At 44.6% G+C, this 17,707-nt stretch overlaps 1 protein-coding gene across 1 annotated transcript in view; it reads left to right on the top strand.

The window, feature by feature from the left end:
• Positions 1 to 17,390, top strand: part of LOC135713333 (cholecystokinin receptor type A-like) — a 156,158-nt gene extending 138,768 nt beyond the window's left edge. Inside the window, exons 5-6 of the mRNA XM_065236436.1 lie at positions 10,367 to 10,706; positions 16,728 to 17,390. Of these exons, the coding sequence (XP_065092508.1) occupies positions 10,367 to 10,706; positions 16,728 to 17,319 (932 nt within the window). The 3' untranslated portion in view covers positions 17,320 to 17,390. The remainder of the gene's footprint in view (positions 1 to 10,366; positions 10,707 to 16,727) is intronic.
• Positions 17,391 to 17,707: the final 317 nt, after the last annotated feature.

Here is a 17,707-nt window from a genome sequence, read left to right as displayed (position 1 = left end):
TACGTGAGTACGTTTTTTTTTATTGCCATCAGCTCGTGGGAGCACGCAGCAAGTGACAAATTGATTGCTCAATGCTTTCGTTGCTTTTTGCACTTTATATCGTCTAAAAGTCTCGCCTTGGAATCTCTAGAGGAATATAGCACCATACGTTTTGCAATCCCTGAGTGTCCTCGAGATTTTGAAATGACAACTGAAAAGTAAAATACAATTCGACAGTGAGCATAAGGGCGAATACGCGATGATCGATTCTCTTCATCGATTTTCTCTTTGCATTGCTACAGCTAAGCGAAACAATTTTCTAGAATTTGTTCAATGCAGAGTTGTAACAGGTTGTATTGGCTATCAAAAGCAACAGCAAACGCACCGAGAAACGTTAAATCTAGCGAGTTATTAACAAAAGAGAAAATCGACGAAGAGAATCGATCATCGCGTATTCGCCCTTATGCATGCTCACTGTCGTATTTGAAATTGGTACCTTTACACGCTAACTCCAAGGTACCCATTAATGAGTAAAATTTTACTCATTTTCAAGAAAAGTGGCTAGTCATGAAATGAGTAAAACCGGTTTTTGTTCTTTAATGAGTATTAACCGAATACATCTTTTTTTTCTTCTTATTTTCTCAAAATAAGTGAAAAGTACCCATTTTATTGATTTTTTTTTCATGGGAAACCAGTTACCAAACCAATTTATTCGTTTAAGAATGTGTTTTCGAAAAAAAAAACGGAGCTCTAGGATCAGTTCCATGGATTGACCACTTTTATAAATGTTCCGGATCTTCCAAAGGACGGTCCCATGTTTATGTAACGACCCGAAAAATGTCTTATATCACAGTTCCTGCAGAAGGGTCTGCGCCTAGGGACACGAACGGAAGCTTGACGTAGGACCGCTAGTGGACGGAAAAAATGTGAAGATAATTTAATTCTTTTAATTGATCGATCATCTATTATCTTTACTCCTCTCGTTTTTGAATTGTAGGCGTACTAAATTTGTAGCTTTATTTTTTTGTATTTTTGATGTACCACTTTGATTTCTATATGGGGGTACATTTTGTGAACACCGAAAATGGAACATGTAACAAATTAAGAAAGATTTTGAACGTTAATAACTCAGCTGCCCCTGGTCCAATTTTAATCATTTTATCATCAAACGATCAGAAATATGGCTACGCATCGATAACAATGCTTTCAAATGTTGATTTAAAACAAGAAAACTGGTTAATGTCCAGCATTGTCCAAAAGCGTCGAATTAACTAACAAATCCACCATATGCTACTTCCCCAGCACAGTCGACAGAGAGTAGTAAGTAGAAGAAAAAAGTCGAAGTGGCATTCGCCTTCGATCCTCGGGCGCGTGCGAATAGGGAGGATGGAATTGCGTAATATTTTGCACACTCATCGCCATATTCAGAACCAAACGCAAATTCTTCGAGATAACTACCATCCGTCGTCTGGCTCGCCGTGGCGGTGTCTGACGTATCTCCGGTCTGATTTACGAGGTGTGCAGAAGGTCTTCCTGAAAAATGAGATCCGTGATGCTGTCACCTACACTAAACACGCCAAGCGTAAGCAGCCATGGATGTCATCTACGTTTTGAAGTGCCAGAGACGCACTCTGTTTGGTTTCGGAGGTAAAATCATCACCAACTTTGGCAACAACACGGCTCTTTTCAGGGCCACCAAGCTTATTACAGTAAAGAGTAGGAATAGAATTCATCTGCCTGTTTGTCCATATTCAGAACCAACGATTCGACGAAGACGGCAGGAAACATTTGTGAAGCCGAGTTATTTACGAAAGAGAGTGTCGATGAAGAGAATCGATCAATGTAGATAGAACCTATTGAAAGTGACGCGAGATTTGTTTTCCGTACTGAGCTCCAATGCTACCGCCGCCAGGGAGGCAGCTCCCACACTTGGACCCTACCAATCGACCCATCAACTCAACCGGGGACCAACGGCTTTACTTCCCGAAGGAAGGCGTGATCAGAGATGTTATGCCTTAGAACATTCCGGTGGCGCCGACTGAGATTGGACCCAGGCCTGCTGGGGTGAGAGGTAATCACGCTAACCACCGGCGCCGATATCTTTCAAGGTGATATCACGGCGAATGAGATCGACCCAAATTTGAGTTTAGTTATCTCAGAAATAAGAAATAAAGTGCAGGAACTCAGCGATGAGTAAATTTGCCTCATGTTTTCCAGGATTTTCCAGGGAAAAACTCCCGAATTTGAGAAAAGTAAAAATTGGATTCACTCAGTCTATTGGTACTACTCCAAGACTGAATAAAATATTCGTCAATTTCTTCATTTTCTGGCAGATTTTTTAGGTTTTCTACAGGAAACCATGAGACAAATTTACTCATCGCTGAGTTCCTGCACTTTTGGCGATTATGAGTGAACTAAACTCAAATTTGGGTCGTTCTCATTCACCGTTTACGCAAAAGGAAATGATCCAGTGTCGCTACTTGATAGCAAACTACTCATAATGGGAAGAGTCTTTGTAGCTTTTATACCACTTGGTTGCACATCATTCTGCTTCATTCTTTGCTCGACTGTCGAGCTGTTCAGTCCGTATTTTCACTCGAGTTCTCGATTCGATTTTGTTTCGTTTTGTGCTGTCGCGTTGCGCCGTGGAAGTGTCGCCACCTTCTCGTGTTCTGGCAAGTTTAATTGAACTTGCAAACACGAAACAAATGGTGCGTAAACGTGCCAATGAACCAGCAGCGGGCCCTTCAAAGAAGGTGCTAATCAAGCCCAGCGCGTCGCAGGATGACGTCGGAAAACGAGTTCTGCAAGCCAACCAGTATGCAGTACTCCCGAAAGAAAATGGCGATGGTGACGCCGTTCCCATTGCAGGACGAGAGCGGATTCCCCCGCTTTTCACGCCGGTGAAGGATGTTGCCAAGCTGGGTGCCGAACTGGCAAAACACAAGCTGCTGCCTCGCTTCAAGCTTTGCAGCATTGGTACCAAAACCATGTGCTCCAGCCTGGAGGAGTACAAACAAATAGGAAGTTTCCTGAAGAACAACAACGTGGACTTCTTCACACATGATCTGCCATCGAGCAAGCCACTGAAGGTGGTTTTGCGTGGATTACCGTCGTTCGAGGCTGATGCGGTAAAGTCCGAGCTGGAGCGGCTTGGGCTCCAACCTGAGGCCGTGTTCCAGATGGACCGGCGTCCCAACCAAAACACCAGCTTCCGTGATCAGTTGTTCCTGGTGCATTTCACGAAGGGATCCACCAGTCTTGCGGCTCTGAGATCCAAAATCCGGGACCTGTTTCAGGTCATCATCAGTTGGGAGCATTACAAACCCCAACATCGTGATGTAACGCAGTGTATGAACTGCCTCTCATATGGCCATGGCACCAAAAACTGCCACATGAAGACAAACTGCGGCAAGTGTGCTGGAACTCACTCAACTGCGTCCTGTGAGCAAGTCGATGACATCGAGCCAACGTGTGTCAACTGCGGTGGAAACCACCAAGCCTCCAATCGCGGATGTCCCAAGCGAGTGGAGTTCATTAATATCCGTCGGAAGGCCACAATCATCAACCAGCTCGGTCGCCTTCGTAATCATCGTTCGCCTCCTGTACTAACGGAAGTCCAGTACCCAGCTCTCCAGCCCCGTCGACATGTTCCGAACCTAGCACCGCTTCCGCTCAACAACCAACAAGCCAATCCCGCGAGTATCCAAATGGTTCCCAACAGTCGGACAGTTCAGCATCGTCTTGCTGTGTCTGCGGCCCAGCCAATTCCAGGTTCATCCACACCGCCCCTGGTTTATCATACGCTGGTGCTGTCTCAGGTGAATTTGTCGACGATTCTCCGTTCACCTCGGAGGAACTTGTGACGCTCGTGGCCGAGGTCATCATCATCATGCGTACCTGCAAGACTCGATCTGAACAGCTTCATGCTGCCTTGTCACTCGTCACCAAGTATGGACCGTGAAGCTATAAAAATTGCAAATTGGAACGCTTGCTCACTGACGAACAAGCATAGAGAGCTACTCGATTTCCTCAACATCAAGGAGACATCACCGAGACGCAATTGAAGCCAGAACTGAACGTATTCCTGCCCGACTTCCGGCTCGTCAGACTTGATCGCACCTGCTCTGGAGGTGGAGGAGTGGCCATCGCTGCAAGACGGAACATCAGTTGCCGGCTGCTACCAAACTTCCAGCTGAAAACAATTGAAGCCATCGGAGTGGAGGTGAGCACATCACTTGGCCCAATCACCAACATTGCGGCCTACTGCCCCAAGCAAACCAACATCAGGGACGGGTCGTCAGTGGCCCTCCGGAAAGACATCATCAAACTCACCCGGAGGAGCGGGAACTTTATCATCGCTGGCGATCTGAACGCAAAACATCAAGCTTGGGGCAACGGTCGGAGCAATGAAGACCTGCAAGAGGGCCACTATACCATCTTGGCCCCGGACTCTCCCACCCGGTTGAGTCGGTCTGGGGTCCATGCGACCATCGACATCTTCGTAAGCAACATGGGACACAACATCTCGCAACCTGTGGCATTCCAGGAGCTGAGCTCGGACCACTACCCGGTGGTGGCCGAAGTTGGATCCTCGGTAAACCGATTCGAAGCTTCCCGGCGCAACTACCATCGAGTCAACTGGGCGCAATATCAACACTGCGTCGACACAACCATCGACTACGATGTCCAACCGGGGACGTCGGAAGATGTTGACCGGTGTCTACAAACCATCGAAGAGGTGATTTCCCGGGCCAGAGAACAACACGTGCCAGTATCCAGACAGGTGAGTAACATTCTGAACCTTGACAGCCCTACCAAAGATCTAATTAGACTGCGTAACACCATTCGTAGGCAGTACCAGCGTACTGGCCTGCCTAACTTGAAGACGAATTGTAATAGATTAACAAAGATCATTCAGGCCAGAATGGTGGATCTCAGAAATAACGATTTTTCTAGTAAGATCCGCTCTCTCCCAGATTGTGCTAAGCCCTTCTGGAAACTCTTAAAAACAAGCCTAGGCCCATTCCACCACTGACCCCACTGGATCGTCTCGGCGACCCAATGGTTCATCTGATAACGCCTGAAGAGAAGGCTGCCGCGATAGGTCAACACTTCGTCAGCTCCCATAATCTCGGACAAAACATCGTCAGCCCTCATGAATCTGAGGTTGCTGAAAATGCATCTAATCTTCTTCAGATTTCTAACATTTTTCCAGAGGAATCCGAGATTACGGCTGACGAACTGTTGGCCTATATAAAATCATCTAAAAACATGAAGGCCCCAGGTTTCGACAACATCCTGAATCTGGAACTCAAACACTTGAGTACCAGATTCTACAACCATCTGGCACTGATTTTTAATCAGTGCCTCAGACTTGGCTACTTCCCCTCGTGTTGGAAGTCAGCTAAAGTCATACCCATCCGGAAACCTGGGAAGAATCCGTCCTCTCCTTCAAGTTATCGACCAATCAGCCTTCTCTCAGGGTTATAAAACTGTTCGAAAGAGCACTGTACCACCGGCTCCTAACATCTGCCGATGAAAACAACTTGTTACTCGAGGAACAGTTTGGTTTTCGGAAAGGTCGTTCGACCGTCCACCAGCTGACTCGAGTCACAAACATTCTCAGACGGAACAAGTCTGTTTCGAAAACATCTGCCATGGCGTTGTTGGACGTTGAAAAAGCGTTCGGCAATGTCTGGCATGATGGCCTGGTGTTCAAATTGCAGCAGTACGGTCTTCCAATCTTTCTAGTGAAGATAATAAACAACTATCTATCAGACAGGACGTTCCGAGTCTCTCTGAATGGCATCACATCGGATGCATTCAACATCGGTGCTGGGGTTCCACAAGGAAGCATCCTTGGCCCCATCCTACTCAACCTGTTCACCTCCGATATGCCGGCTCTCCCTGATGGTGGATCGTTGTCTCTGTTCGCAGATGACACATCCATCGTCTACAAGGGTAGGTTCATCGGAGCTCTGACTGCCAAACTTCAGAGAGGCCTGGACGTCCTGTCTGAATATTTCAACAGCTGGAAGATCCGTATCAACGCGGCAAAGACCCAGGTCATTATCTTTCCACACTCTAAATCTCCTAGACTTGTTCCGTCGGAGAATAACAAGATCTGCCTGAACGGCACAGTAGTGGAATGGTCCAAAGAGGTCGTGCTTGATAAGCTTGCTGTCTACAAACAAATCATCCTTCCTGTAATCGAGTACGGTATGCCAATCTGGGAGAGTTGCGCAAAATGCCATCACCTTAAACTCCAAAGAAATCCACCTCCTGGCTGTAATTCAGACATTAGAAGAACGGAGAGTATTCATCCTGGAAAGGTTCAGAGACACCTGTCTGAGATCAAATCATCAGATCATACGTGATCTAGCACGATAGGTTAAGTTATACTCGTAGTTAGGTAGGTTATCACTTTTATCAATTCAAATAAAACACATCCCCAAAGGGGTATTCTGTAAACTAGTTGAAAAACGAAAATATTAAATTAGAATATCAAATTAAACAAAGATGAAGAGCCACGTAGGCTAATCAATTAAAATGATAAATCAATGTACTACCATAATCAACAGAAATAAAAATAATGTTACTACTACTACATCATTCTGCTTTACCTGAAAAGATATAAAAGAGCGCTGCTGTATGGCATTAGCTCATTTTCGCTTCGGACGGCGTGGTGAACAGCAATAGCAGCAGCAGGAAGGTGGTGGCTAGTCCACTCCTTCACACCTAACAAGCAACAATTGACTGGTCGTGGCAAAGGAGGAAAAGGTCTGGTAAAGGAGGCGCCAAGCGTCATTGCAAAGTTCTTCGAGATGACCGCCATCGGTCGTCTGGCTCGCCGTGGTGGTGTCAAACGTATCTCCGGTCTGATCTACGAGGTGTGCTGAAGGTGTTCCTGGAAAATGAGGTCCGTAATGCTGTCACCTACACTAAACACGCCAAGCGCAATCCACGGAGCGGTGAACACAACAGCACAAGAAGTGATAGGTACAGCTCAAAGACGACCACGTAATGGCTGGTTTGATGAGGAGTGCCAGAGGTTGACGGATGAGAAGAACGTTGCCAGAAGCCGGATGTTAGTGTCTGGTACCCGGCTGAACAGAGAGCGGTACAAGGTAGCAAGGGCAGCTGAGAAACGAACCCACCGCAGAAAGAAAAGGCAATACGAAGAACGCGTGATTGCTGAGGCGCAAGAAAGTATGGAACAGAACGATATGCGAAGGTTCTACGCGACTGTCAATGGTGTGCGGAGTAAAACAGCGCCATCTCCCGCCATGTGCAATGACCTTGAGGGGAATTTGCTGACAGATAAAACAATGGTGGCTGCCAGGTGGAAAGAACATTTTGAGACATTGTTGAATGGAGAGAGTGAGGGAGTATCGAGGAACAGAGTAAACATCGCAGACGACGATCAAGCTGTGGAGCCTCCAACGCTAGACGAGGTTAAAAAGGCAATACGTGAGCTGAAAAACAATAAGGCTGCTGGGAAGGACGAGCTCCCGGCCGAACTTTTCAAACACGGACGTGAGCAGCTGCATCAAGCAATCCACCGTATTCTAACGAAGAACTGCCTGCTAGCTGGTTGGATGGCCTCATTTGCCCATTATTCAAAAAAGGGCACAGACTCGAGTGCGCCAATTATCGAGGAATAACTCTTCTGAATTCGGCGTACAAAATACTGTCACGCGTTCTGTTTAACAGATTGAGACCGCTTGAGGAGTCCTTCGTCGGTGAATACCAGGCTGGTTTTCGTGAGGGCCGATCAACGACGGATCAAATGTTTACCCTGCGTCAAATCCTTGATAAATTCCGGGAGTACAACTTGCAGACTCACCATCTGTTTATTGATTTCAAAGCAGCATACGATTCAGTGAAGAGAAATGAGCTTTGGCAGATTATGCTAGAACATGGTTTTCCGGCGAAACTAATTAGACTGATTCGCGCAACGCTAGATGGATCGAAATCAAGTGTAAGGGTTGCAGATGAGATTTCGACCTCGTTCGTGACCTTAGATGGATTGAAGCAGGGTGATGCACTTTCAAACTTACTGTTCAACATTGCTCTTGAAGGAGCGATTAGGAGAGCTGGTGTGCAGAGGAACGGTACCATCATCACACGATCGTACATGCTCCTTGCCTTTGCGGACGACATCGATATCATCGGAATTGACCGTAGAGCAGTGGAAGAGGCGTTTGTGCCTTTTAAGAGGGAGACGGCGAGGATTGGGCTCACGATAAGTTCTACCAAAACAAAGTACATGGTAGCCGGTAGACAGCGTGGGAGCAATAGTGGTGTTGGTAGTGTAGTGTTGTTAGATGGTGAACAATTTGAGGTAGTGGAAGAATTTGTGTATCTTGGAACACTAGTGACATGCGATAATGATGTTACCCGCGAGGTGAAGAGACGTATTGCAGCTGCAAACAGGGCCTTTTACGGATTACGTAGCCAGCTGAAGTCCCGTAGCCTGCAAACGAAAACGAAATTCGCTCTGTATAAGACGCTGATACTTCCGGTAGCCCTCTACGGCCACGAATCGTGGACGTTAAAAGAGTCTGACCGGAGAGCATTTGGTGTCTTCGAGCGTAAGGTGCTGCGAACAATACTCGGCGGTAAACAGGAGAATGGCATCTGGCGGCGTCGCATGAATCACGAGTTGTACCAAGTGTATAACGGTACGGATATAGTGAAGCTTATAAAACACGGCAGACTACGGTGGGCTGGGCATACAGTGCGGATGCCGGAAGAACGACAAGCAAATATTATATTCAGCAGAGAACCCGGTAGAGGTCGTCGACTCCGGGGTAGACCTCGGATACGTTGGCTATTTGCAGTTGAGGAGGACATCAGGTCGCTAAACGTTCATGGCGACTGGAAGCGATTGGCTCAGGACCGAGTCCAATGGAGAAGAGTACTTCGTTCGGCGTTGAATCAACCTGGCAATTCGTAGCCCATCAAGTATCAAGTAAGTAATGCTGTCACCTACACTAAACACGCCAAGCGCAAGTGGCCATGGATGTCCTCTACAATAAAACGGCCCTTTTCAGGGCCATCAAGCTTATAACAGTAAAGAGTTGGAATAGAATTTATCTGTGCTTGTTTGTCCATATTCAGAACCACAAGTCCCCAACGACCACACAAAATGCTCTCCAGAGTTGTAATCTTGTAACCAAACTTGGAAGCAGGGGTGCAAGTGATTTTGACTGATTCTCTTAATCAACTTTCTCTTTGAAAAAAATTACTACAAATTTGGTACGCCTACAATTCAAAAACGGAAAGAGTCGAGATAATAGATAATTGATCAATTTAAAGAACTAAATGCTCTTCACATTTATTCCGTCCACTAGCGGTCCTACGTCAAGCTTCCGTTCGTGCCCCTAGGCACAGACCCTTCTACTTTTTATTGATTCCTTGGTACTTGGTGTTTGGTAATAAAGATACAATTCAAGACTAACAATTGAAATGGCCTTAACTCCATTTTGTAAACAAACCTTGTAAGGCCATTTTCTCGCGAACCGAAGTCCGCAAAGGCTAACCAGCATAATTAACAGGTAGGGGAAATTATCCTCTACCCGATTGTGGTTTAGGTTTGCGAATGAAGGTTTCGGTTTGCGAGAAAATGGTTGTAAGGCTTGTTTGTTTACAAAATGGAGTTAAAGCCATTTCAATTATTGGTCTTGAATTTGCGGTAAGAATTCTTACTACCAAAGATCAGGCAGCTTGACATTGGTAAAAAGGAATACCGGCTAAAACTCCAACCGCAAACAACGTACCGTAAACGTCGTTTCCGTGGAAAAATCTGGAGGAAACATGTATCAAATTACTGAATTCTCGATTAAGGGTATGCATTTTGATCTCGTGAAATTCTGTTGAATTCTTTTTTCTTCGTTCAGAAACAAAAAAATTACAACGATGTTTTGGAATTCGAGTTCCATTTAATTTCGCCTAAACAACAGACCCCTATTTGTGATGTCACGTACGGGGAACGTCAGCGGTTTTCAAGTGCTAGCAAAAATATAATATTGAAAGTTCGAATTACTTTGTTAATCACGATGGCATGACAAAATAAATAATGCTTTAATCATGCCGGAGAACATAAAATTAATACCGCAAATCAAATATAATCACAAACCGCTTCTTAACATTTTATCCCCCTCCATCGTACAAATAGCTACAAACGAATGAAAAGTTGCCCCTTAAGACGCGATGAATCGTAAACAAGACATCAATTTCCCTTCAATTACAGCCCTCCCTCGTCTTGCCTTCGATCGGAATCATCCATTGAGTTGAGCCTAACAACGCTCGTTGACTCACTTCCAATTGAAGACAATCTAATTAGGTTCACTTTTTTCTCACTTGTCTTCCCACCTCGCAGCGGACCAGTACATGGAGGTCTACATCCGTCCGAACGGAAGCACCAAGACGCGCTGCCCTTCGATCAAGTGCCATCGAACAACCACGGCAGCAACCACGGCGACTGCGACGACGACGACGACGACGACGGCAGCAACAGCAGCATCTTCCGCAGAAACAATGGCAACGACCACGGCAGTGATGAACGTGACGGCGGAGACTGTTCCAGGAAACGATGTCAACGCCGTCGTCGTCAGCTGGAATCCTCACTCTGATTCGTCCTCCAGCCCACCCTTCCGGAGCTATTCGTCCGCCTTTGGAGGAAAGGAATCGCTCCGACTGAAGAATCCCGCCCTAAGGAAGTGAGTGCTCAGCTTCTATATTTAAACTGGGGGTGAAAGAGGTGTTTTGTTATTGTTTTCCCCAGCAGGTAAAGAGTTGCAGATGTCGGGGTGGCAGAAAGCTTAATTAGTAATTCCCGTGCACCCTCCTTTTGCCACACGAAGCCGTCGCGGAGACTTTCTTTTCACTTCATTTCGCAGTTAAGAGTGTCAACGGTAATGAGCTATGCTCGACTAGACTGGCTCAAAAAAAAAAAATGAAAGTTCTAATTTTCTACATGCCAACCCCTAGAGTTGTGCCTTTTGGTGAGAAATCTTTATCCGAAAGTTTCAGCTCATTTGGTTCTAAGATGAGATTGAATTGAAAATAAATGATTAAAATTTCCCCCCATATAAATGTGGGCCAGTCTAATGCTCGACTAACAACCTGCAAGTGCCATTGACGTCTAATCCAAGCAGGCACGCGGCGACGGTAGTTCATTAATAGGCAATATCATCCTCTGAAGGTTGCTGAAGGGGAAGTTCGTGGCAACCGAGTGGTAGAAAGTAAAGAGCTTAAAATAAAGAAAATACTGCGCATTTGTGGGAAATTTACATAAATCTTTGAGTGCTTCGAAAGTCGGGCGCTCAGTGCAACACCGAAGCAACAGCAACAGAGCAAAACCCAGTGCTGGAAATACAAGTTAAACTATGCATAAATTGTACTGTCTACTTTGTCTAGACTTTCTTTTATTTAGCAATATAAAACCCAAGCGCTTGACAGCTAGAATTCCAATTAAAGGTTTCTTCTTAGATCACTTTTTTAGGGAAAACAGGATTTACCGACATCTAAAGCAAGGTGACATATCTAATGGTGACAAAGCCGATGGCTGCTGATTGATATGTCAACAACATTAGAGTAAGGTCAGTCCGTGTGGATCTATTTGATTTTTGCTGCAGAAAGTGTTACTGCTACCTAAAGCTATAACAAATTTAAACAGCACTTCTCAGTGCTCAATATTACCTGCAAATTGTCTATATTGTTTGACTCTAATTCCTCTTCGATACTCGTTTGGACCCTACCCGAGGTAATGCTGCTTGGATATAGATTTGGAAAATCCAACTTCGATCTTTCGGATTATTATAGTAATTGGCTTGGAAGTCGATTTGGAGAAACGTTCTACTGCCGCCATGGTGCCTAAGCGCAAATAAAAGGGCAATCTCTTGATCCCCCTGCTGATGAAATAAATTTGAGCCATCAACTTGATTTGCTCACGGATGATGAGAATAATCCATCATCCAGATAAAATTCTAGTAAACTTTCCCGGCTTAATGCCTATAGCCTATTGTGATAACCACTTCTGATTTCCATGCTCTTCGCATGGAACTTTTGAACTTCGATAAATTCAGGTTTTCACTTCAAATTGGCCGTCGGGGTGAATGCCGTGTATTGGTTGAAACCTTGGACGGATTCAAACGTCTTCTCAAGTATCTTACTGATAAGCAACACACATTTTTCATTTACGATACCAAAACTGAACGTCTGTTCTAGGTTGTCTTGAAAGTCTGCACAGTGGTTTAAAAGTGAAAATTGGTGAACTTAATTGTATCCTGATGTTTGTGTACATTTTAGCCATTTGACGTGTTCAAATGATTTTCAAAATGGTCTGTTCCGCATTTTTTCGAATATTCACCTTAAATTTTTCTTAAGGTGCAACTGGTGGGCGTTGGCCAAATTTGGATTTTTCAGATACACGCCTTCATTCGGAAGGGAAGTAAAGCCGTTGGTCCCCGGTTCATGAGTTGATAGGTAGGGTTCAGGTGTGGGTAGCAATGGTGCTCAGCACAGAAAACAAATCCAAGGAAAAAAACGGAGAACATTTTGTATTCTGAATTGGCAGCAAAATGTTCCGCAATTGCATCCTCCCTATTCGTACACGCCCGAAGATCAGAGGCGAATGTCACTTCGACTTGTTTCATCTAGGAACCATTATCTGATGACTGTGTTGGGGAAGCAGCACATGCATGTACGTAATTGGTGGATTTGTTAGTTATTTTGAAGCTTTTGGACAATGCTTGAAATTTACCACTTTTTCAATAGTTTTAATTTAAAAAATCAACAGTCAAAAGCATTGCTATCGATGCGTAGAAATGTTTCTGATCGATTGGTGATAAAATGTTTGAAATTGGTCCAGCGGCAGCTAAGTTATTAACGTTCAAAATCTTTCATAATTTCATTTGTCGGTTTTCATAAAGTGCACCCCCATCTTCCCGAAAGACGTAGTCCTACGTCAAAAATATTTGGGGTCGTGACATAAACATTAGACTGATGCAAAATTTGAAATTTTCACTCCACAGAGCTTAAACCGTTCCAAATTGGGTCCTGATTAGCCTCCCAAAATTTGAACTACTTTAGTAAGAAACTGACTTGGACAAACTATTTCAAGTTTATATGGGAATTACTATGGGAAAACTTATGTTTTTGTTCATATGCATCTAACAATTCACCACATCAGTATGCTTTTAAATGATAGCAGTGATTGTAGCAAATTTTCTCAGCTACAACTTTGTTGAAAACCACTTGTAAGGAACAAAAGTTATTAATGTTACAAGTCACTGATGTCTTATGATTATACTCATTGAACTGTTCAGCAGGCAACATTGGTGTTTCTGGTGCGAAGAATAGATCACAAATATCATGGCTACTATGTCACACTGCAGAATGCAGTGTTGCCCACAGAACAGCTGCTTGATCATGCCATAAGATCATCAATCTCTTAAACAATTCATAACTATTTAATTTAACATTTGGCTGAAAAACGATGTTGCGCTAAGTTGTAGCTGTGAAAATTTCCTGTAAGAATATTTATAGAAATTTTCGAAAAAGCAATACGAAAAATGGGTAGAAGATAATGAACAAAAAGTTTGGTTTTCCCATAGTAATTTCCATATAAACATCGAATAGTTTGTGCCAAGTCAGTTTCTTACCAAATGAGTTTAAATTTTGGGAGGCTAATCAGGACCTGATTTGAAACCGTTTGAGCACTGTGGAGCGAAAATTTCAAATTTTGCATCAGTCTAATAAACATGAACCTGGATGGCCATGGGACCGTCCTCCGGAAGATCCGGAACATCCGTAAGAGTGGACAATCCATGAAACTGATCCTAGAGCTCCGCATTTTTTTTGCATTAGGATCTGTGATATAAGAATGAACTAGGAACTGTAATGATAGAATGAATTTGGGATTGTGACATAAACATGAACCTAGATGTCCTCCGGAAGATCCGGAATATCCGTAAAAGTGGTCAATCCATGAAACTGATCCTAGAGCTCCACAGTTTTTTCGAAAACACTTTCAACTGTCATATATAAATTAATGTGCGGTCGTGACATAAACATGTACCAAGAAGGCCATGGGATCGTCCTCCGCAAGATCTAGAACATCTTTAAAAATGGTTTTTTCTAAAGCATATGGAACTGTGATATAAGAAGGAATTTGGGGTCATGAAATAAACATGGACCCAAATGGCCATGGGGCCATCCTCTAGTAAGTCCAGAACATCCATAAAAGAGGTCAATCAATGAAACTGATCCTAGAGCTCCGCAGTTTTTTTTTTCCAAAAACATTAGGAACTGTGATATAAGACAGAATTTGTGGTCGTGACAAAACATGGACCTGGATGGCCATAAGACTGTCCTCCGGAAGATACGGAAAATCCGTAAAAGTGATCCAGTAGTTTCTTATATCACAGTGTTTAAAAAAGAACTGCAGAGCTCTAGAATCAGTTTCACAGTATGACAAATTTACGGATGTTCCGGATCTTTTGGAGAACAGTTCCATGGCCATCCAGGTTCATGTTGATGTCTCGACCCTAAATTTTTTCATATATCACAGTTTGTAGTGTTTTCGACAAAACTACGGAGCTCTAGAAACAGTATCATGGATGGACCACTTTTACGCATCTTCCGGAGAACTGTCCGATGGTCATTCAGGTCAATGTTTATGTTAAGACACCAAATTCATTGTTATATCACAGTTCCATGGTTTTTTCGTTCCTGGATCAATTTGATGGCTTACTTGCTTGTAATCGGGCTAAGGCCTTGTTGTCCTCTGTTGTCTGAAGAAGTCGTCTCCGCTCTACTCAAGTCTGCGAAGGGTCCGCAGGTCGCCTTCTACTTGGTCGATCCACCTTGCCCGCTGCGTGCCTGTTCTTGTTTTTGTTGGGTCGCTTTCGAGAACCATTTTCACTGGGTCTCGTGCGACATTCTTACAACATGCTCAGCCCACTGGAGTCGCCCAATTTGCAATGTGGACAATGGATGGTTCTCCCAACAGCTGGTGCAATTCGTGGTTCATTCGCCTCCTCCACGTTCCGTCATCTATCTGCACTCCACCGTAGATGGTACGCAACACCTTCCGTTCAAAAACACCAAGGGCACGTTTGTCCTCCACGAGCATAGTCACAGTCTCGTGGCCGTAGAGGACCACCGGTCTAATCAGCGTATTTTAGATAGTCAACTTCGTGGCGAATTTTATTCGACCGGAGCGTCCTCCGGAGTCCAAAGTAGGCACGATTCCCTGTCGTAATGCGTCTTTGAATTTTTCTGCTGGTATCATTTTCGGCGGTCAACAGTGCGCCCAAATACACGAACTCATCGACCACCTCGAACCTCTTTCTTTCATGTATTTTGTCTTCGATGCGTTGATGGCAAGTCCAATCCGCCTAGCTTCAGTCTGATGTACGTTTCCGCCATCGTCTCAAAGTTCCGTGCCATAATGTCAATGTCATCGGCGAAGCCAAGAAGCTGGATGGACTTCCTAAACATCGTGCCACTCGTGTCAATCCCTGCTTTTCTGATCATACCTACTAACGCGATGTTGAATAGCAGACACGAAAGTCCATCACCTTACCGTAACCCCCTTCGAAATTCAAAGGGACTCGATAGTGTTCCCGATACTCGAACAACGCGCTTTGAAATTGATGAACAAATGATGTGTGGGCACGTTGTATTCGTGGCATTTTTGCAGAACCTGCCGAATCGCGAAAATTTGGTCCGCGGAAGCGCGGGCACCCATGAATCCCGGCTGGTATTGCCCCACGAACTCTCTTGCAAATGGTGACAGACGGCGGCATAGAATTTGGGAGAGTACCTTGTGGGCGGCGCTCAGCAGTGTGATCGCGCGGTAGTTGTAGCAATCCAACTTGTCGCCCTTTTTGAAGATTGGGCATACGACACCTTCCATCCACTCCTCCGGTAATATCTCCTCCTCCCAAATCTTGGCAATTACCCAGAGCAGCGCTCTAGCCAGTGCTTCACCACCGTATTTTAATAACTCACTACGCTCAGCTAAGTTTTTTACCTTTCTGTTCCTATGCATCTAATTCAAGACGATTATTTCAAAACTTACTAAATACGTGTCAATCAAGTATTGCACTACTACTTGATTGAAAATGTCAGTACAGTGCGATAAAAAAAAGTTTGAGGAAATGTTTCACCAGTGCTCTTCCCTATACATTTCTAAATTTGATTCACAATATGATCTGATCCGTCGTACTGCTTATTGACTGCGCCTAATGGATCTTCTCAAGCTACCAATCATCACACTTCTAAGTTCTAACTACGAGCTAATTTCAACCCGGAAATGGGGACACTGCCTGAAGTAGGTGTTGTGTTGATATGCATACGAGACAGGCATCATTCTGAGAAATCAGAATGCACATCTGACGAGACGTCATGGCGCGTCAGCTCCACTGGTAACTGATTGAAATTGCAATTAATTTTCTCAGTGGTGGCACCACCACGTGCTACTTTATTTTCGATGAATTCAAAGCATTTTTTTTTGCGACGCATCATTTCGGATTGCAAAAAGCTATACCTTTTACTATTTTAAACAAAATGACGCGAACTTTTTATAATCCAAAATGAAGCGTTGGAAAAAAAAACTGCTTTGAATTTATCGAAAATGCATCAAAGTAACTTGAACCTTACTTTATCCCACATTCAACCAACCAATGCAACTAACTTTCCCTTTTTCGTTTCACTATTTACATGCTGCCCAGATCCAACATGGAAAAGAGCCTGACGAACAAAAAACGCATCATCAAAATGCTGTTCGTAGTGGTGTTGGAGTTTTTCATCTGCTGGACCCCGTTGTACGTAATCAACACGATGGCCCTGTTCTGGCCGAGCACCGTTTACCACAATCTGGGCTACACGGCCATCAGCTTCTTCCAGCTGCTGGCCTACTCGTCGTCCTGCTGCAATCCCATAACGTACTGCTTCATGAGTAGCGGTTTCCGGAAGGCTTTCCTCAATCTGTTCCGCTGTTTCCGGCCCGGTTCCGGCGGCGGAAGGAACCGTCGAAATAGCAGCGCCATGGGCGGTCTCTACGTGGCCAGTGGGTGCAGCACCGCCAGTGGAGTTGGGACGATTGCCCTCCTCGGAAGGTACAGCAGCCGTCGGAAACAGACCCAACACTCGACCCGGGACGGGGACACCATCGATACCATCCTCGACACGGACGGTGTGGTAAGCCTGAAGCATCGGAACGATAATGTGTCGGCCGGGGGCAATCATTCACAACTCAATGTTCATCACCGCTACCTTCATCATCATCATCATCATCATCGTGACCATCAGGTGCAGGAATAGCCTACTGCACCTGCTGTTGCTGCTGCTGCTGTCCCTATGGGTGATAAATAAGTGAAAAGCAAAAGCTGGGACCTGAGAAAGGCATTCGTTCCGTGGAGGTTTGGGCGATAAATCGATTTTATATATTTTGCAGTGTTTGGCTAGCGTTATTCGATATCGATTTTGGCAGGGATACTCAAGTGGTGTGTTTTATCGTTCCATAAAGAAAACAAAAACTTGGATCATTAATCTTCTAAGGATTTCCGTATGCTGCAAATGAGCCTAGAAGGCCGTGCTGCCATTATTTTGCTGCAGTAATCTGCCAATAAAAGCATAACTGTCCCATATTTGCTTGATAGCTCGATCCAACCCAATCCAACGTCGCTATTTGGAGAAACGAAGCACAGCA

Source organism: Ochlerotatus camptorhynchus, unplaced genomic scaffold, assembly GCF_037179485.1.
Source record: "Ochlerotatus camptorhynchus isolate MF236.1 unplaced genomic scaffold, CSIRO-AGI_Acam_v1.1 ptg000550l, whole genome shotgun sequence".
Classification (NCBI taxonomy): Eukaryota; Metazoa; Arthropoda; class Insecta; order Diptera; family Culicidae; genus Ochlerotatus; species Ochlerotatus camptorhynchus.
The sequence above is the reverse complement of the archived record's forward strand: the minus strand, read 5'-3'. Positions and strand labels throughout refer to the sequence as shown.